This window comes from Bufo gargarizans, chromosome 5 (genome assembly GCF_014858855.1).
Source record: "Bufo gargarizans isolate SCDJY-AF-19 chromosome 5, ASM1485885v1, whole genome shotgun sequence".
Classification (NCBI taxonomy): Eukaryota; Metazoa; Chordata; class Amphibia; order Anura; family Bufonidae; genus Bufo; species Bufo gargarizans.
Genome location: NC_058084.1, coordinates 110,562,836 through 110,584,914, shown reverse-complemented (window position 1 = coordinate 110,584,914; position 22,079 = coordinate 110,562,836). Strand labels below are relative to the sequence as shown.

At 43.0% G+C, this 22,079-nt stretch overlaps 1 protein-coding gene across 1 annotated transcript in view; it reads left to right on the top strand.

Annotated features, from left to right (window-relative positions):
* Nucleotides 1-21,757, top strand: part of LOC122938145 (epidermal retinol dehydrogenase 2-like) — a 38,956-nt gene extending 17,199 nt beyond the window's left edge. Inside the window, exons 3-7 of the mRNA XM_044293478.1 lie at nucleotides 7,839-7,970; nucleotides 9,834-9,933; nucleotides 15,249-15,393; nucleotides 19,815-19,940; nucleotides 21,350-21,757. Of these exons, the coding sequence (XP_044149413.1) occupies nucleotides 7,839-7,970; nucleotides 9,834-9,933; nucleotides 15,249-15,393; nucleotides 19,815-19,940; nucleotides 21,350-21,443 (597 nt within the window). The 3' untranslated portion in view covers nucleotides 21,444-21,757. The remainder of the gene's footprint in view (nucleotides 1-7,838; nucleotides 7,971-9,833; nucleotides 9,934-15,248; nucleotides 15,394-19,814; nucleotides 19,941-21,349) is intronic.
* The last annotated feature ends 322 nt before the right edge of the window (nucleotides 21,758-22,079 follow it).

The following is a 22,079-nucleotide window of genomic DNA, read 5'->3' as shown; positions in this document are numbered from 1 at the left end:
CTGCACAGAAGCAGTGAATCTGTAGGAGGTCGCTGTATGTAAACGAGACCTCTCCGCCTTTAACGAGCAGGCAGTTATTGCGAAGAATAATGGTCTTCTCGACGGCCCATGTAAATGCATCTTCACTTTTACCAGAGGACAAAGGCTCACTTAGCTGCCCCAGCCTTGTTTCTAAATGGCCTGGCCAAGGCAAGTGGCTTGTTAGCATCCCCCAGCTACATTCTGCTCTGTATAAAATTGTACAGATTGGACATTTAAGAGTTGCTGAAAGCCATAGTGCAGCTCCCTTGGGTGCTGTACCAGGAACCTTCTCACATCTATGACTAAGAAATTACTGACCAGGAGATTTGACAAAAGATGAGTGAGCCTCACAATAAGCTGACACATCCTGCTCTGTAGAGACCACTTCTCAGCAGTCTTCTCATTATCATCACAGGCAGGATTAACATGACATGTAACACCTCTATTACAAAGCTGGAGGCAGATAACACAGGATCCATCATGTGTGCTAGGCGGACAGAGTTCACCTACTCACCCAAAGCCCCCCACCCCTGCTCCCTTTCTACGGTATTCTATGGAAGTCAGTGGAGCACAGGGGCCGAGAAAACTGTGTGGGACTTAGCAGGAGGGATATGGTCCACCAGATTTACTATAAGTTATGGCATACATTTATACAAATCTACATCTGCTCTTACTGTAGCTGGCATAGATTTAGATTTGTGACGCATAGATTTGAAAATGTGCCAAATTTACTAAGCGGCCTACCTCCTACTAAATATGGCGCATCTTACTCCACTGTACAGTCTTAGGGTCCATTCACGCGTCTGTAGAATGTGTCGGCACCCATTCCGCAATTATCCTGAACGGGTGCGGACCTATTCATTCTCTATGGGGCAGGAATGGATGCGGACAGCACACCGTGTGCTGTCTGCATCCACATTTCCAGTCCTCGTCACCGGAAAAAAATAGTTCATAGAACATGTTCTATGGGGGTGCCGGCCGGTGTATTGCGGATCAGCAATACACTACGGACGTGTAAATGGACCCTTAGTAAATCTCCCCTGTTTTTTTTCTGCGGTTACTTGTATCTGTGTGGCTCAACAGCTCAGGCTAGATGGTTGCCCACATAACCATGTATAAAAAATAAAGTGTAGAATAAGAAAAATGGTAAAAAAAAAAAAAAACAATAAAATAACCGTATACATTCTCTTTAATGCATTGTCTCCCGATGAACATTTTTTGTTTAGTTTACAGTGGTCTCCCAGCTCTTTGAGGGAAGAGTGTTACGAGTTCTCATTGAAGAGATCCAGCAGGTGTATGGAGACTCATACAGAATATACTCCACAGTTAACAGGGTGGATGTTGATATTGCTATTGATGGCCTATCCTCAGGATTTTTGGTGCCGTAACGAGAGTGTAGTGGATAAAGCTGGTAACTGCAATGCTGTTCCCATTGAAGAGAATGGGAGCAGTGCTGCAGTTACCAGTTCTGTCCACTGCACAATGGATGGAGCTGTGTAGTTCTAGATGATCAGCAGGTGTGTGGGGTGTCGGACCCCCACCGATCTGGTATTGATGACCTAACCTGCGGAAAGGCAGAAATCTTGACGGCCCCTATAAGTATGCAAATTAGCTCTTCTCTAGAAAGGAAATGTCATTCACTAAACTAGGCCCCCCTCTGTAGACAACTGTTTGGGATACTTTCCCAGCAAAGACAATTGATGGGGCCGTATTGCAATAAACTAAATAGGGTTGTGTTGCAGATCTGGCGGAGCGCTGTGCAGAGAATATTTAAAGGGGCTGTTGCTTTTTTGTGTCCCTTGTATTATAGGCAAAAGAAAATGCTGTAATGGTTTAACAGTAATAACTTCTATGTGACAAATGAAAACTAATGTACACTGGCTGTGGCAGACACAGGAATCTAGATTCAATAGTGTAAATTTTTGCCCTCCCTGGGTTGTAATTGTGTCTTTAAAGGGAACCTGTGACTGGGATTTTGTGTGTAAAGCTGAGCACATGGGTTGCTAGATGGCCGCTAGCACATCCGCAATACCCAGTCCCCATAGCTCTGTGTGCTTTTATTGTGTAAAACAGGGACCGGACTCATCTCAGGTTAATTTGCATATGTATCAAACGTTTTTTTTTTTTTACACAATAAAAGCACACAGAGCTATGGGGACTGGGTATTGCGGATGTGCTAGCAGCCATCTAGCAACCCATGTGCTCAGCTCTATACACAAAATCCCGGTGACAGGTTCCCTTTAAACACTGTCCTTAGCGCGATATTTAGATTTAATTGGAATTTTCCAAAAGTGTCTTACATAACTGCACTTTTGTCACATGCGTAATTTTCAGACAAACCCAATTTAGATCTCTGGCAGAGTTCTCCAGCTCTACAGAGATGTACAGAAAATTGGCGAGCCCGACAGATTTGGCTTGGTCCTTTTTTTTCCCCTCTTTGATGTTGTTAACTGCACAGTTTCCTAGAAAGACAGATTTACGTAAAACTCTTAATAAAAATTTTTCCAAGCTGTGAGATGGGAAAATAAGTCTCATTGTTCAATTAACATCTACAGATAATCAGCTAACGCCGAATGATTTTATGCATTTTTTGTTTAAGGGTGGGGTATATTTGTGGCCAGTTATCATTTTGCATCATCAGTTGGCAGCCCCTTTCTCTTATTTTTTTTTACGTCTTTCTTACTTTGTAAAGAAACCGCAGTTCATTTACGTATTTACATAACTGTCCATTCACTTGTTGCTTTTAGGAAGAAAAACATTTGAAATTAGATTTATGCATAGTTGCAACAAATAACTATTAAAGGGTATTCCAGTTTTGCCATTTTCACCATTTATTGACAGGAAGCAACACATACTATCGCTTACTAATAGTGATATTATTTTTTTTACCTGTAATGCCCCATTTTCCTGCACTCCATAGGAGTCACGTGACATTTTTCACTGCATTGGTTCCCTATCCCGATGACATGTCTACATTTCAGGAGTGGCTAGGCTTGTAAGGCTCTGCTCTGTAGACGCAACATAATCAGTGACCTTGCCTCTCAGGCAGGGTGGATAAAAATCAATGATTTTAAAAAAAAAAAACTTTTTTTTATTTAAATCAGATTTTTTTTTTTTTTTATATAAAATGCTTTTTGAGCAAAATATATTACCATCCAAAGGTTATTCCATCATGAAATAAAGATTAGTTTTTTAATTATGTAAAATAAGGCTGTATAAGTTTAATTTTTTTTTTGGTAAATAAATCCCATTAATCCATTCACCATGTCATGCTCTTCCAGAGCCCCGTCACAGGGGCTCTATACTGGAAAAGAACTGATCAGGCATATCCCCATGCATTCTGAATGGAGAGTAATCCGTTCAGGATGCATCAGGATGTCTTCAGTTCAGTCATTTTGACTTATCAGGCAAAAGATAAAACCGTAGCATGCTACGGTTTTATCTCCAGCGGAAAAAACTGAAGACTTGCCTGAATGCCAGATCCGGCATTTTTCCCTATAGGAATGTAGTGCTGGATCCAGCATTCAAAATGCCGGATCAGTCCTTCTGGACTGCGCATGCGCAGATCAGTAAAAATGTGAAAAAAGATACAAGACTGATCCGTCTGTCCGCATGACAAGCGGAGAGACGGATCCGCTCTTGCAATGCATTTTTAAGACTGATCCTCATCCGGATCCGTCTCACAAATGCTTTGTCACATGTGGATCCGGCGTCCAACTACGGAACTGCCCGCCGGATCACACTGCCGCAAGTGTTAAAGTAGCAGATTATTGGGCAGTTTCTCTGCCTACAAGATATTATCACAGATGCTTGGTTTACTTTTGCAGGTCTCAAAACTGAATTTGACTCAGCAGAGATCACATGCCTCTTCACAGCAAAAATTTTATAACATGAACAGAGTTGAGAAAAAGACCTTAATCCTAACTTCTACAAACCTATGAATGCAGAATCAAACTAATATGAAAAGTTGTTATTCTAAAAATCTTCATCTACTTGCATATTATAAGTTATACCAGCAAGAATTAGTCTTTATAGAAAACTACGATTTAAATTAAGCCTTACTGACTAGTGATTTAAATTGTGATTTAAATCAGTTTGATTTAAATCAAATCCACCCTGCCCTGCAGATGTGATGTCAGCCACAATCCTGTGTCTAAGGCCTCATGCACACGACTGTAGGCCGCTTTACCTGTATTGCTGCCCGCAAACAACGGGTCTGCAATATACTGGCACTGGCCTTGTGTGCACCGTACAATCCAGAACATACGGTGCGGAATGGATGCAGGGATCGGAAGCACTATGGAGTGCTTCCGTGGGTTTTCAGCCCGTGCCTTCGCAACGCAAAAAATTAGTGCAAAAGTAGTAGTACTTTTTGTGGTGCAGATCGCAGACCCCATTCAAGGGTCCATGTCTGCAGACGGCAGCCACACGGTTGGTGCCCGTGCATTGCAGATCACAATTTGTTGGTACACAGTAGGGGTGGGCGGTATAGGCGATATGCGATATGAATTTGGGCCACGATATGGATTTTCGCCATATCGCCAGACCGCGATATGATCGCGCGCACCATGTTCTCCTGAGCCGGCCGGCACAGCGGAGGGAGGAGGAGGAGGAGGAGGGAATCCCTCCCCACTGTGCGGGTTGCCGCTGAACACCAATGAGGACAGAGTAGGAGGAGGAGGGGAGGGACTGTGGCCACTGCGCCACCAATGAATGTGCCGGCCATATCCCACAGGGTCCCCCTCCTCCCCCCCATCATTGGTGGCAGTTTGCAGTTCCGATCGGAGCCCCAGCAGTGTAATGCTGGGGCTCCGATCGGTTACCATGGCAGCCAGGAGTCACGCTGCTGAAGTCCTGGCTGCCATGGTATGTTAGTGAGCAGAGAGCAGCGCATTATACTCACGTGCGCTGTGGCCGCCGGTCGCTCCTTCTTCTCATAGGTCTGTGCGGCGCATTGCTAATGCTGTAAGCATTAGCTATCCGCCGCACAGACAGAAGAAGGAGCGACCGGCGGCCACAGCGCACGTGAGTATAATGCGCTGCTCACTAACATACCATGGCAGCCAGGACTTCAGCAGCGTGACTCCTGGCTGCCATGGTAACCGATCGGTAACTCCTGGCTGCCACTGCCACCAATGATTAATACTGGGGAGGGGGGTTTGCGTTACCAGAGGGGACATATCAGAGGCTGGGGAAGGGGGGCAGATCAGAGGCTGGGGAAGGGGGGCAGATCAGAGGCTGGGGAAGGGGGGCAGATCAGAGGCTGGGGAAGGGGGGCAGATCAGAGGCTGGGGAAGGGGGGCAGATCAGAGGCTGGGGAAGGGGGGCAGATCAGAGGCTGGGGAAGGGGGGCAGATCAGAGGCTGGGGAAGGGGGGCAGATCAGAGGCTGGGGAAGGGGGGCAGATCAGAGGCTGGGGAAGGGGGGCAGATCAGAGGCTGGGGAAGGGGGGCAGATCAGAGGCTGGGGAAGGGGGGCAGATCAGAGGCTGGGGAAGGGGGGCAGATCAGAGGCTGGGGGAGCACATGAGAGGCTGGCGCCATGGTCAGCTCCCTGCTGTTGTGTGCACTATGCACAGGGCAGCAGGGAGAGTGTAAAGTCCTATTCACCCTAATAGAGCTCTATTAGGGTGAATATGACAAGGGTTCTAGCCCTTAAGGAGGCCAATAGTTAATAAATAAAAAGTGAAAAAATAAAATAAATTTAAACACCCCCCCCCCCCCCCCAATATAGAAAACAATATATCGCAATATATATCGCATATTGCACATGCTTAAAATTATATCGCAATATAGATTTTAGGCCATATCGCCCACCCCTACTGTACCATGGGCATGGCCGGCGCATGAGGCCTTAGGGAGGGATTTTTCCAAGAGGGCTTCAAGCAGCCACGGATCCAGGGCTACTATCGGGAATGTTAAGGTTTCATACAGGCAAGCAAGTGCGGATGCGGTGCGATTTTCACGCACGGTTGCTAGGAGACGATCGGGATGGAGACCCGATCATTATTATTTCACCTTATAACATGGTTATAAGGGAAAATAATAGCATTCTGAATACAGAATGCATAGTACAATAGCGCTGGAGGGGTTAAAAAAAAAAAAATTTAACTCACCTTAATCCACTTGATCGCGCAGCCGGCATCTCTTCTGGCTTTTTTTTTTTTTGCTTTGTGCAGGAACAGGACCTGTGGTGACATCACTCCGGTCATCACATGGTCCATCACATGATCTATCACCATGGTAAAAGATCATGTGACGGACCATGTGATGACCAGAGTGACGTCACCACAGGTCCTGTTCCTGCACAAAGCAAAGAAAGAAGCCAGAAGAGATGCCGGCTGCGTGATCAAGTGGATTAAGGTGAGTTAAAAAAATATTTAACCCCTCCAGCGCTATTTTACTATGCATTCTGTATTCAGAATGCTATTATTTTCACTTATAACCAAGTTATAAGGGAAAATAATACAATCTACAGAACACCGATCCCAAGCCCGAACTTCTGTGAAGAAGTTTGGGTTTGGGTACCAAACATGGCGATTTTACTCACGCGAGTGCAAAACGCATTACAATGTTTTGCACTCACGCGGAAAAATCGCGCATGTTCCCGCAACGCACCTGCATCTTTTCCCGCAACGCCCGTCTGAAAGAGGCCTTATTGTTACTAAAAAATAAAAAAAAATAAAGCTAAAGCAATTAAAGTTTTAGTATGAAATATCACAAAACAATATTTGGTATCCCTGTAATCAAAATAAGCTGTACAATATAATGAACATATTTATGGTGATTGGTAGATTGCGCATTTTTTATTTATCTTTTTGCTTTCATTTCAGTGATAAACTGTTTAGAAGGCTATTTCCTTCACAGGCATAAAACTAAATAAACACAGAAAATTCAACCCTTTCAACAGAGCAGGTCTGTAGTGAAATGGGAACTCTTCTGCCGGACAGTCTGGAGTTCAAATCCTGATGAAGACCTGTCAAATCATTTATTTAGTATATTCTGTGTGCTGGAAGAGGAACCCTCCCCCAATCCATATCCAACACAGCTTCATTGGTATTTACCACATTGCCTACCCGACTTGTACCAAAAATTCCATGTAATTTGAGGGTTGAATTTATGGTCCCAGAGTATGAAACCATGTGCTCTATAATTGCATATGTCATCCTTTGACAATTTTCGGCATACGTTTGGCCAACTGCAGCCTTTTTAAATGTTCGGTGTATAAACTGGAAGAATTTCCCTTCACATACTCAGTGTTCACCAAAATGCAGTCAATAGACCTGAATGGCTGAGAAGTCCGAATCCCACAGCGGATCCGGCTACGCTGGAGGATCTGTCTATCCATGTGGGTGAACAACCCCTTTAAGGCCTCATGCACACGACCTTATGTATTTTGCAGTCCACAAAAAACGGATCCGCTAAAATACGGATGACATCCGTGTGCATTCCATATTTTGCGGAACGGAAAAACTGGCCCCTGATAGAACAGTGCTATCCTGTGCTATATAATAATAGGACATGTTCTATTTTTTTGGGGAACGGAAATACGGACATACGGAAACGGAATGCACATGGAGTAAACTTCCATTTTTTTTTTTTTGCGAATAAAAACGGAACGGACATGGAAAGAAAATACGTTTGTGTGCATGACACCTAAGGAAGTAGAATTCCACTACCTGCATTCTTCTGGATATATGAATTGTAAATAGACATATAGCGCCCAGCATTGATATTTCTATGGTCCTCAATTAGTAAGTATATGCATAGTGTATATTATAATCCATGTACCCTGTACTTTGTTTCTCACTCCATTAGGTGAAGAAAGAAGTTGGAGATATCACTATCTTAATTAACAACGCAGGCATTGTGACCGGAAAGAAATTTATAGACTCCCCTGACGCCCTTGTGGAGAAGACCATGCAAGTGAACACTATGGCACATTTCTGGGTAAATCAATGCTCGTGTGCAGTCTAGGGTAAATGTTCGGTTGGGTTGGTCAGTCCACAGTCTAATTTATATCTTGTATTTTGAAAAAATAGTGTGACCAAAAAAATATAATTTGGCTCCTAAATTTGTAACCAAATGCACCAAGTGATACTTTGCAGAAATGATGACATCCAATGCATTTCCAAAAAAGGAAAATGGCTAGTGTGGTTCAGGAAACCATAAGGCTTTGTTCAAATACGGGATTTGTCTGCACCACAGATTTTGCTTTCCTGTCAAGATTAAAGAGGTTGTGTCACTTCTGCAAATGTCATTTATCATGTAGATAAAGTTAGCAGAAGCCACATACTAATGTATTGTGATTGTCCATATTGCCTCCTTTGCTGGCTTGATTCATTTTTCCATCACATTACACACTGCTTGTTTCCAGGGGTTACGACCATCCTGCAACCCATCAGCGGTGGTCGTGCTTGCCTCTCTGGTGGCGGGGACTGTGGGAGTGCACACAGGCAGGTGCTTGTGCAAGCATGACCACTGCTGCTGGTCATAACCGTGGAAATGAGCAGCGTATAATGCGATGGAATGAATCCAGCCAGCAAAGGAGGCAATATGGACGATCACAATACATTACTAAGTGCCTTGTATTAATTTTCTCTACATAATAAATACTAATGGTTGAAGTGAGACAACCCCTTTAAGGCTGTATTACATACACCAACCATGCTGGCGATTGTCAGGAGCTTTCCTTCCCGGAAATCACCTGCTTGTTTTTGTGGAGGAGACCGCTGCTATTACATGAAGCAACAGTATGAGGAGGCGCGATCGCTAGTGCCTTTGCTTGTCCCTATACTGACTAGGTGTTTGCCGGCAGCAGATTGTGATTACACAGCACAATCTGCTGCCGGCAAATGATTTTTAAGCCTGTTGAAAGATTCCAACTGCCCGATGAAGGAGCATTTGCTTGTTCATCAGGTAATCGGCAGCAGTATTACACTGCCAGATCATCGCTAACTAACATCGCCAACAACCCAAAAACGTCACTACTAGTGGTGTATATTCTGGAGCCTACCTGGAACCTATTATTTTTCTAGTCTTGGTAAAAGGGTATCTCTGGGTGCAGAACACCTCAATCTAAGAAGTGGATAGGCTACTGGTGTTGAAGGCCATACCCGATTTTCCTTTTGCACAGATGCATTCAAATTCTTACATAATCCTGTCATGTAAATGGTAGGTCTACCTCCAAAAATCAAAACGGCGGCATAAAGGGATAACCATGTCAGGTCAAATAATAAAAATAGAAGTTTTGTACAGTGTATGTCGATCTAAACTAGAAAACCCTACTACCGTTTTTTGCTATAGACTATATAGGCTTGTAAATGAACCACTGAGACCACATTCCTGGTACACATCGGAGAATACCAGATTTTGAGTTTTGAGTGCCTTTAAAAGTTCTATTATTCTGTCTTTTCACAAGAATCTTTTACTGGAGATTCATTGTCTGTCTTTTATGTTTTTTATTTCTTTTAATAAAACGGCTTGGATTTATAGGATTTTCAAAATTACATTTTGTGTTCTGTTCCCTGGAAACAGCCATTGGGAATGATCAAGTAAACACCTAGTCGGAGGCCTCGCACAGACACTAGTTTTCATCTTGCTCTTTATTTGGGGCTGTATTTCTTCCTTCTGTGGCTTTCCCACTGCTCGCCGTCCTTTGTGTCAGTGTGAACAGCCAAGGGCCACCATAAGCAATATCCATCTTTATACATACATTACTAAGTTGCAATACCTATAAAATATACTGCATTTTTGCCTATATAAATCTTTGATTTCTTGGAAAATTTGTGGATAATTTTTTTGGACTTCTAGACTTATAAAGCTTTCCTTCCGGCAATGATGGCCTCCAATCATGGGCATCTCGTGAGCATTGCAAGTTCTGCTGGACTTATCGGAGTCAATGGATTAGCAGGTGAGAAAATACCTAAAATGTGTCATCAGAAAATGAAAAATTTTATAAAATTTTTTTTTTAAGTATTTTGGGTGTTTTTTTTTTTTTTTTTTTTTTTCCCCCAAGTTAATATCTATATTTTAAAAATATAAACTTGTGCTGTTCTTTTAGACAAGGTTTGTGACTCGAAGTCAGGAGGGAAAGGATAACCTCTGATATCATCTATTGTGAATATGTGTTATCTATAGACAAACATTCCATGTCACTGTAATTCTGCTTGCGATGATAATGGGGTGACTGCTGAAAAGTGCAGAATTAACTTTTTTGTTTAAATAGATAGTGTCATGTTAAATTGAGAAAAATTGACAAACTGTAAAGTATATGTTTAACATAAAACAGGATGATTTAAATAATCATTTTCTGACGGCACACGCACATTAACCAGTTAGCAAGGTGTGACACTGCTGCTGACACTACTTGAAGGCTGGCTAATGGGACTATTGGAGAGGTGAGGTTTGGGTCTGTTGTGACTAGTGTGTAAGAAAAGGGGGCTGCTGTGACTACTAGTGAAGTTAGGAGCCTGCTCTGAGGGCTAGGAAAGTGGACACTGCTGTAACTGTAAGGGCGCATTCACACGACCGCGCGGTATGTTGCGTTCCGCAAATTACGGATCCGTAAAACAATGATGCCGCCTGTGTAAGTTCTGCAATTTGCGGAACAGGCGGCCCATTATAGAAATGCCCTGTCTTGTCTGCGATTGCGGACAAGAATAGAACATGTTTTATATATATATATTTTTTGCAGGGTTTACTGTCTGCATCCTTTTGCGGTCTCAATCAAATGATTGGGTCCGCACCCATTCTGCAATTTTACAGTCGTGTGAATGGTCTCTAAAGGGGAGCTGTATACTGACTACTAAGGCCAGGCTTGCACATTCTCTTTGCTGGACAGGTTGCCATTTCTAAATGTTTAGCAGTCCTTTACCAGATTGTGTAGATCTCACTTTACATCATGAAACTCCTACTGATTTTTGGAACTGGGACCTAGACCGGGCTAAGAGTCTTCCAGGCAGGAATTTGTAGAAAATATCTATATCCAAATTGTACAAAAGGTGGAACAGAAGTCTGCTGTTACATACAGTCCGAGCTGAAATATGGATCTCGGGTATTCTGCTATGCCTGGGAAACCTCAGGAAACTGTTACCTGCTGGTTTTTATTAGTAAAAGGAGTGACCTTTGACTATAGTTGCAGCTAATATCTTATCATACAAAGTGATGTTAGGGTTAAAGTACATAAGCCAAACATGCAGAGCAAAGTGTATGGTCAATAATACGTGTAAAATCTGTAACACTGCAGACGGTGAAACTCTGTACTCGTTTTACCCTTCCTCTAGTAGACTCTTAACCCCTTAGGGACACAGCCTTATTACACCTTAGGACCAGGCCATTTTTTGCAAATCTGACCACTGTCACTTTAAGTGGTGATAACTTTAAAACGCTTTGACTTATCCAGGCCATTCTGAGATTGTTTTTTCGTCACATATTGTACTTCATGACACTGGTAAAAATAAAGTTAAAAAAAATATTTTTTTTTTGCATAAAAAAATGTCAAATTTACCAAAAATTGGGAAAAATTAGCAAATTTCAAAGTTTCAGTTTCTCTACTTCTGTAATACATAGTAATACCCCTAAAAATTGTGATGACTTTACATTCCCCATATGTCTACTTCATGTTTGAATTATTTTGGGAATGATATTTTATTTTTTGGGGATGTTACAAGGCTTAGAAGTTTAGAAGCAATTCTTGAAATTTTTCAGAAATTTACAAAAACCCAATTTTTAGGGACCACTACAGCTCTGAAGTCACTTTGCGAGGCTTACATAATAGAAACCACCCAAAAATGACCCCATTCTATAAACTACACCCCTCAAGGTATTCAAAACTGATTTTACAAACTTTGTTAACCCTTTAGGTGTTGCACAAGAGTTATTGGCAAATGGGGATGAAATTTGAGAATTTCATTTTATTGCCTAATTTTCCATTTTAACCAATTTTTTCCACTAACAAAGCAAGGGTTAACAGCCAAACAAGACTGTATCTTTATTGCCCTGTCTCTGCCGTTTACAGAAACACCCCATATGTGGCCGTAAACTACTGTACGGCCACACAGCGGGGCGTAGAGTGAAAGGTGCGCCGTTTGGTTTTTGGAAGGCAGGTTTTGCTGGACTGGTTTTTTGACACCATGTCCCATTTGAAGCCCCCTGATGCACCCCTAGAGTAGAAACTCCATAAAAGTGACCCCATCTAAGAAACTACACCCCTCGAGGTATTCAAAACTGATTTTACAAACTTTGTTAACCCTTTAGGTGTTGCACAAGAGTTATTGGCAAATGGGGATGAAATTTGAGAATTTCATTTTTTTGCCTAATTTTCCATTTTAACCCATTTTTTCCACTAACAAAGCAAGGGTTAACAGCCAAACAAGACTGTATCTTTATTGCCCTGACTCTGCCGTTTACAGAAACACCTCATATGTGGCCATAAACTACTGTACGGCCACACAGCGGGGCGTAGAGTGAAAGGTGCGCCGTTTGGTTTTTGGAAGGCATGTTTTGCTGGACTGGTTTTTTGACACCATGTCCCATTTGAAGCCCCCCTGATGCACCCCTAGAGTAGAAACTCCATAAAAGTTACCCCATGTAAGAAACTACACCCCTCAAGGTATTCAAAACTGATTTTACAAACTTTGTTAACCCTTTAGGTGTTGCACAAGATTTAATGGAAAATAGAGATACAATTTCAAAATTTCACATTTTTGGCAGATTTTCCATTTTAATATTTTTTTTCCAGTTACAAAGCAAGGGTTAACAGCCAAACAAACCTCATTATTTATGGCCCTGATTCAGTCGTTTACAGAAACATCCCATATGTGGTCGTAAACTGCTGTACAGGCACACGGCAGGGCGCAGAAGGAAAGGAATGCCATACGGTTTTTGGAAGGCAGATTTTGCTGGACTGGTTTTTTTGACACCATGTCCCATTTGAAGCCCCCCTGATGCACCCCTAGAGTAGAAACTCCAAAAAAGTGACCCCATTTTAGAAACTACGGGATAGGGTGGCAGTTTTGTTGGTACAAGTTTAGGGTACATATGATTTTTGGTTGCTCTAAATTACACTTTTTGTGCGGCAAGGTAACAAGAAATTGCTTTTTTGGCACCGTTTTTTTTTTTTTTTTGTTATTTACACCATTCATCTAACAGGTTAGATCATGTGCTAATTTTATAGAGCAGGTTGTCACGGACGCGGTGATACCCAATATGTATACAATTTTTTTTATTTATGTAAGTTTTTTACACAATAATTTCATTTAAAAAAAAAAAAAATGTTTTAGTGTCTCCATAGTCTAAGAGCCATAGTTTTTTTCAATTTTTGGGCGATTATCTTAAGTAGGGTCTCATTTTTTGTGGGATGAGATGACTATTTTATTGGCACTATTTTGGGGTGCACATGACTTTTTGATTGCTTGCTATTACACTTTTTGTGACGGAAGATGACAAAAAATGGCTTTTTTTACACAGTTTTTATTTTTATTTTTTTACGGTGGTCATCTGAGGGGTTAGGTCATGTGATATTTTTATAGAGCCGGTCAATACGGACGCGGCGATACCTAATATGTATACTTTTTTTTTATTTATGTAAGTTTTACACAATGATTTCATTTTTGAAACAAAAGAAATCATGTTTTAGTGTTTCCATAGTCTAAGAGCCATAACTTTTTCAGTTTTTGGGCGATTATCTTGGGTAGGGTATGATTTTTGCGGGATGAGATAACGGTTTGATTGTTACAATTTTGGCGTACATGCGACTTTTTTGATCACTTTTATTACCTTTTTTGGGAAGTAAGGTGGGCAAAATTCCAATTTCATCATAGTTTTTAATTTTTATGGCGTTCACCGTTCGGGTAAAGTAACATTACCGTTTTATAGATCAGGTCGTTACGGACGCGGCGATACCAAACATGTGTAGGGAATTTTATTTTTTTCATTTTTAATCAGTGATAAATGTGTTTTTTGATTTTTACTTTATTTTCACTTTTTCCACTTTTTTTTTTGACCCAGACCCACTTGGTTCTTGAAGATCCAGTGGGTCTGATGTCTGCATAATACAGTACAGTACAATATATATTGTACTGTACTGTATTTTACTTACACTTTGTCTGAACAGATCTATGCTTTCAGCACAGATCTGTTCAGAACCATGGACAGCAGGATGCCTGAGAAGGCGTCCTGTTGCCATGGGAACCTTCCCCGTCTGCTCAGTAGTTGCCAGAACTGCGCAGACGGGGAAGGGTAAGGACGGGGCTTGGGGGGGCTGCCTGGAAGCTCTCTCCCTCTCCATTCGGGGGGCTGCAAGGGCACAGCAGCCCCCCGATGGGAGAGGGAGGGAGCTCCCTGAGCTGTTAACCTTTTCCATACAGCGGTCCGTATGGACCGCTGTATGGAAAGGGTTAAACGGCTGACATCGCATCACCGATGTCAGCAGTTTATACCAGGGTGCCAGCAATGTGCTGGCACCCTGGTATACCCACTAGACGCCAACGATTATGCAATGGGAGGCGGGCGGGGGATCCCGCCTCCCGCACCGCCCGCAACCCTCCCCCTGCACCTCCCACCGTGTGAAAAATAACTCAGGGGTGCAGGGGGGAGGGATACTGGAAAAAAAAATTAATCCTAAAGTTTCTGATCCCTGCGGTCAGGCCCATTGAAGGGCATTAATCCGGATCCGGCCTTAAGCTAAACGTCGTTTCGGCGCATTGCCGAATCCGACGTTTAGCTTTTTCTGAATGGTTACCATGGCTGCCGGGTCGCCAAAGTCCTGGCAGCCATGGTAAAGTGTAGTAGGGAGCGGGGAGCAGCATACTTACCGTCCGTGCGGCTCCCGAGGCGCTCCAGAGTGACGTCAGGGCGCCCCAAGCGCATGGATCACGTGATCGCATGGCACTATCATCCATGCGCATGGGGCGCTCTGACAACACTCTGGAGCGCCCCGGGAGCTGCACGGACTGTAAGTATACCGCTCCCCACTACTACTATGGCAACCAGGACTTTAATAGCGTCCTGGGTGCCATAGTAACACTGAAAGCATTTTGCAGACAGATAAGTCTTCAAATGAAAGAGGCCTTAGAGGAGCATAAAAGAGTACATGTCTTATCAGATATCTACCAGTCTTCATATCCTCCATCGTGATTGTCTTATATTATCTAAAAGGAAAAAAAAGTCGTCAGTGAACGCCGTGTTCTCATGTAGTGAATCTGTGTAAATCTGTTTCTCTTACAGATTATTGTGCTAGTAAGTTTGCAGCCATTGGGTTTGCAGAATCTGTTGGGCTTGAAATGTTGGCTCTGGGAAAGACTGGTGTGAAGACCACAATTGTCTGCCCATATTTTATCAATACTGGAATGTTTTACGGATGCGCAACCAAGTATGTATCATGAAAATTAACATTTTATCATATTATATACCCATATGCCTGTAATTGAAAGAGTGCGTTACATTAGCCTTATGCTCAGAATATGAGATGTACATGAACAACTACACAGTTCTGGATTTTATATATATATATATATATATATATATATATATATTAATACATATACATACAATGAAGGGTCTCACTACTGTCTGCCACACATCTGTCCAGTGTTTCTGCTGTGGGGGGGCATTGCACATTTTTCTTAGACAAGTTAATTAGCTTTATCTGCCCACAGTTCTTGATCCGTTTGTTAACCTCCCTAATCTCCCGCTGCCTTTCTTGTATGGCCACTACCTTTTGAGGTCTTTGCCCTAAGATTTTGATTTAAATCCCTGAAATCATTTTTAAGGACTCTCCACCTACCTCTAACTTTGTCATTGGTTCCGATATGGACCATGAACGCTGGATCTTCTCCAGCCCCTCCCAGTAATCTGTCAACCCGATCCTCGATGCGTCCAACTCGAGCGCCAGGAAGACAACACACCGTTCGATGTTCCCTGTCTTTGTGACAGATTGCCCCATCTGTACCCCTCGTTGAGTCGCCCACTACCAGCACCTATCTGGCCTGCCCTGCTCTCCTGGTCCCATGCTTACTGGACCTGACATTCCCCTGACTGGCAGAGGAAGTGTCTGGCTGCAGCGGTGCTCTCCCTGAACTGACATCCCCCGCATCTGCCAACCTTGCAAACCTGTTGTGGTGTGTCAGATCAGGGCTAGCCTCCCTGGCACTCTTCCCTCTACCCCACTTTCTGTTATCCAGCTACCTACCTCACTTTCCGGAGTCTCCTCGCTACCACCCTCCCCCGCATCTATACCATAGAGTGCTTGCTGACTGAGCAGAAAACTCTTCTCCAAATTGTCAGTGTTGAAACTCGCTCGTTTAGATACTCGATGTGCGATTCCAAGCGGCAATTTGCTCACATTTTAATCAAAGATGTGCACTCTCAAACAGCTGTTCCAGGACTGCATACATTAGACAAGATGTGCACTGGACTGCGCTGTCAATAATGGAACACATACTAAATGGGGATTACACAAGAAAATAAAAAAAATACAATACAACTCAATGAAAAACAATTGACTTACTGTAGTCCCCTCCTAAAGTCCCTGAATCTAAATTCCCCTAATCTTAAAGGGGTTGTCTCAGTTCAGCAAATAGCATTCATCGTGTAGAGGAAGTTAATACAAGGCACTTACTAATGTATTGTCATTATCCATATTGCCTCCTATGCTGGCTGGATTCATTTTTTCCACCACATTATACGCTGATCGTTTTCATGGTTACGACCACCTTGTAATCCAGCAGCGGTGGTAGAGCTTGTTCACTAAAGGAAAAAGCAGCAGCCTAGCTGTAGTCCCACGGTCCCAGCCACCAGAAAGGCCAGTGCTTTTTCCTATATTGTGCAAGCACGACCACCACTAATGGACTCCAGGGTGGCCGTAACTATGGAAACAAGCAGTGTATAATATGATGGAAAAACAAATCCAACCAGCAAAGGAAGCAATATAGATAATAACAATAAATTAGTAAGTGGCTTGTATTAACTTCTACATAATAAATACTATTTGCTGAAGTAAGACAACCCCTTTAAGTCAGACATGTGAACGCTCACAAACTCGTGTCGTTTGTCTGCTTGTATAGGTGCTGCTCCCAAACAACAAATTGAATAAAATGAGAATGAGAAACATCATCTTGAAAAACCTGTTCTGGTCACATAGTTCTCACGCAGATCCAGACTTCACTACCGTATCTGATGATCCTTGTGTGATCGTCACATGACTAGAACAGGATTTTAGCTTTTCAATGTGAAAGTTAACCGCCTCACGCAGGATCGCGTTCCGGAGGTGGTCGATTTATTCCTCCTTGACGCATCCGTGCGTCATCTCGCGAGACGCGAGATTTCGTCCAGAGCCGTCCCGCACATGCGCAGTCTGGGCCGGGAATCGTTAGAGAAGTTCGTCACCAGCCTGCCAGCCAATGATCATCGCTGGCAGGTTGGTGATTTTCAAAAAAACTAATCGCAAGCCAGTTAACACATTATATTTATAAATATGTGTTTAAATGGCTTCTCTGCTCCTCTGCTGGTCCTTTTCGTCGGTTGGTCTCAGCAGAGGAGCAGGCATCACAGTGAGTAGCACCAAACACCACACACTTAGCCCCAGATCACCCCCAATTAACCCCTTGATCACCCCTGCTTAGTGTAAACTGTCACTTTTTTTTTTTTTTTCTTTTTTCCACTAGTATTGACTGTTAGGTTTTAGGATAGTTTAGGCCCCTTGGTTAGGTAGTTAGCGATCGTTTAGCGCCCAGCCCACCGCACCGCAGTCACTGATTAGCGTATCGCTAATCAGCATTGGTACTTTTATAGTATCTGTAAGTGATCAAAACTGATCAGTCAGATCTATAATAGTATTAGTGTCAACTTAGTTCGCCCTTCACCCAAAACGCAGTGTTTGCCCGATCAGGCCTGACATATTAATTTTTTTTGATCACTGCACAATCACTTTACACGCGCGCTGCGACGATAAAAAAATCTGATATTTTTTTTATCAATCGTAGCGGCTTCCGGTACTTCGCTAGCCTCCCATTTGTAAGACAGGCTTGCTTTTTTTTCTTGGGTAGTCTCAGGGGATACCCCCTAATTTTAGTTGACCAAATGGCAAATAAGGGGTATTCTAAAGAGGCCTACAGGCTTCTGACCCAGTCGGATGAGGAATGGAAACCCTCATCTGACGAATCCAGCGGGTCAGAATATGAACCTGTAGAAAGCAGTGGCAGTCTGACCCAAAGTTTGGACGAGGAGGTTGAGGTCCCTGATACCACCAGGCGTACCCGGCCCCGTGTTGCTAGACCACAGGTTGCGCAGGATCTGCTTCAAGGGCAGCAGAGTGGGGCTGGTGCTGTCGGATTACATGGTGCGGCATACACCAGCAGCACAGCCCACTCTGGACCTAGTACCAGCACTGCCGTACAACATGGTGAAGTGGCGAGCACAAGAAGGGCAGTTGAAGCTGGTACGGTGGCACGTGCATTAGTTCCCCCGTCGCAGCCACCGCACAGACAGGCCCGTAGAGTCCCTAAAGTGCTGGCAAACCCTGATTGGCAGCCCCCAACTTCAGCCGCACCAGTAGTTCCCCCTTTCACCGCACAGTCTGGAGTTCGGGTTGAGACAGCTCAGATCGGATCGGCACTGGGGTTTTTTGAGCTGTTCTTGACTGCAGAGCTGTTGGATTTGGTCGTGGCAGAAACAAACCGGTATGCCACTAAATTTATATCCGCCAACCCGGGAAGCTTTTATGCCTAGTCTTTCCGGGGGAAACCCGTCCAAGTTTCTGAAATTAAAACTGTTCTGGGCCTTCTCCTCAACATGGGCCTAACAAAAAAGCATGAATTGCGGTCATATTGATCCATGAACCCAATTCATCACATGCCCATATTCTCTGCTGCCATGTTCAGAACACTATTTGAGACCATCCTGCGTTTCCTGCACTTTAGTGACAACAGCACCTCTCGTCCCAGAGGCCACCCAGCTTTTGACCGGCTCCACAAAATTTGGCCCCTCATAGACTACTTTAACACCAAATTTGCAGATTTGTATACCCCTGAGCAAAACATCTGCATAGACGAGTCCCTTATACATTTTACCGGGCGCCTTGGCTTCAAACAATACATCCCAAGCAAGCGCGCCCGGTATGGGGTCAAATTGTATAAGCTCTATGAAAGAGCCACAGGCTATACGCACAAATTTCGAGTCTATGAGGGTAAAGATCAGACCCTGGAGCTGGTCGGTTGCCTTGAGTACCTGGGGAGCAGTGGGAAGACAGTCTGGGACTTGGTGTCACCCTTATTTGGCAAGGGGTACCATCTTTATGTGGACAATTTTTACACAAGTGTGCCCCTCTTCAGGCACTTGTTTTTAGAACAGATTGGCTGCTGTGGCACCGCGCGACCTAGTCGCCGGGGCTTCCCCCCAACGGCTCGTTACCAGCCGTCTTGCAAGGGGGGAGAGGGCTGCCTTGTGTAACGAAGAACTGTTCGAGGTGAAATGGAGAGACAAGCGTGACGTTTACATGCTCTCCTCCTTTCACGTAGACACGACAATACCAATTGATCCAGTTAAAATCATTAAGATTTCAGATTTCCTCTTTTTGCAGCAGGTCTGATCATGAAAGTAGCACTGCGGAAACGCATAGTTCTTTCATGCACTAGTTTTCATGCATGAGGTCCATTTTCGTTTAGTTGACAGAATTCTGTATTTGCTTTTTGTATCCATTGATAAATAAAATCTTTATGGAAATTCTCTGTACTGTATAAGGTTAGCTTCAAGTATGGGAGATGTTCATTCTGATTTTTCTTTTCTGTTCTCCAGATGGCCTAGGGTACTGCCAATTTTAGAGCCAGATTATGCCGTCAAGAAGATCATTGATGCCATCCTAAAGGAACAAGTGTACTTGGTGATGCCTCGCAGCCTCTACGTCGTATTTGCATTTAAAAAGTGAGTTCTGGATTTACATAGTTTATTTTGCAGGAGTTACTTATTGATGACCTATGCTCAGGATGCTCCCGGCACATCCACTGATCAGCTGTTAGAAGAGGCCTCGGTGCTCCTGTGAGCGCCGCAGCCTCTTCCTAAGCCTGTGATGTCACTTTCGTCAGTCACATGGACTTTATGAAGCAATGTCCTATTCAAGTAAATATGATTGAGCTGCAATACCAGGTATAGCCACTATATAATGGATGGTGCTGTGTTTTTTATATTATGAGGAGCACTGCTGCCTCTTCAAACAGCTGATCGGCAGAGGTGCTGGGAATATAATTCACACTAATTAGATACTGATGAACTATCTTAAGGATAGGTCATCAATATTACACTCCTAGAAAACCCCTTGAAAGGGTCTACACAGCAACTTAACTCCTATCCACAGGATAGGCGATAAGTGTTTGATCGGCAGGTGTCTAACCGCTGGGGCCCCTGCTGATCACGAGAACACGGGCCATGTTCCCCTTTTTGATGGAATGGTGGACAAGCGTGTGCGCTGCTCCTTTTAAATGGGGGACAATTGTCCCCATTCTCGTGACCGGTGGGAATCAAGAGACCAGGAAAAATGGGTAAATGTAAGAATTGAAATGACTTTCACAAGGGCCAGATTGTAAAAGCTAAGGGTCTGATCCATGTAGCCCCCACCTCCAAAACTGTTTTTGTAACCCTATGGTTTTTCAATCTCCATTATTGACTGAGATAGTAATACCTGTTTTAAAGGATCTGCTGCTAACCTCTTGGGTTCAAGATACCACAAGACAACACTTTCAGAGGTGTTCTGGAATCTAAGCCTCATCTTCTGAGACGTTTCTGTGGCACAAGGGGGCCTACACATTTTTAGGCAGATGGTGCTTAAGGTAACCTGTCACCTCTACCTCGCTGCCCCTTGCTGATTTCATCAGTCTCACTTCTAGGCTAGTATCCAGTACTTTTACAGGACTGACCAGGCAAACCCCACAGTGTGCGCCAGAACTGCGAGTCCAATGAGACTCATGGCCTGCCCTCCCCTGCCCATGACTGGCAGATTTCTTTCCTGTTGCATAGGAAAAAAAACTGCCAAAGTCTCATTGGCCCCCTCTACCTTGCCGTGCTGGTGCGCACTGTGAGGTTTCCTCTGTAAGTACTGAATACTAGCCTAGAAGTGATGGACCATTAAAATCAGCAAGTCTGTCACTATACTCAGCGAGAGTAGCATAGTAGAGCTGACAAGTTTTTTTGTTTGTTTTTTTTTGTTTTTTTATGTTATGGCTGATGGGTGTTTATATCTGGTACCTCATGAATCTAATATTAAGCATTTACAGTTTCTTAGATTTTGTAATGTGTATATAATATATACCATCTTTTTTTTTTTTTTTTGTCTTTAGTATCATTTCTGCTAAATTAGGTTTTGTACTTGGGGACTACTTGGGAGCCTTTCATTTTATGGACCACTTCAAGGGTCGCATCAAGAAGGACTAGACTCGGCCTACATAGATACCGACCTTAAGATGACCTGTGAATGTAATACTAATACATCAAATCTCATAGACCAGTGGTTCAAACCAAAAAGGTCTCTAAATTTACATCTTATGTAATAAAATTTAATTACATTTTTATATATTTCATCAAATCTTTATTTTGTATTGAGGGATATATAACTGTCTACATTGGAAAGTCTGGAGAAACTCCAGTAACACAAAAGATGCCAACACTAATGATTCTTATAATAAAATGACTTGTTCATGTAACACTTTATAGTTACAAGTAAAGGTGATTTGCTATTTTGTAGCTTTTTTGTGTTTTTGGTGTCCTTTTTTTTTTTAAATATATTTTTTATGTTAGTAAATCTAGATTTGACACAGTAAAGCCTCTTTCACACTACGGCTGTTGATTTCTGTTGTTTTGCTCCATTATAAGAGCAGAACAATTAAAATGACGGAAGTGCCGATTTTGCACACCGCTAACCTGAACGGAGCCAAACATATCCCGTTGAGTGTAGTGCGATCTGTTCAGTTTCTATTTCAAAGCCCCTTTTCATAGAGGAGAGAAGTCTTTTATGCAAACACCTTTTTTGTTTTATATTAAGAGGAATATATTTGTTAGAAAGTCCTTTAT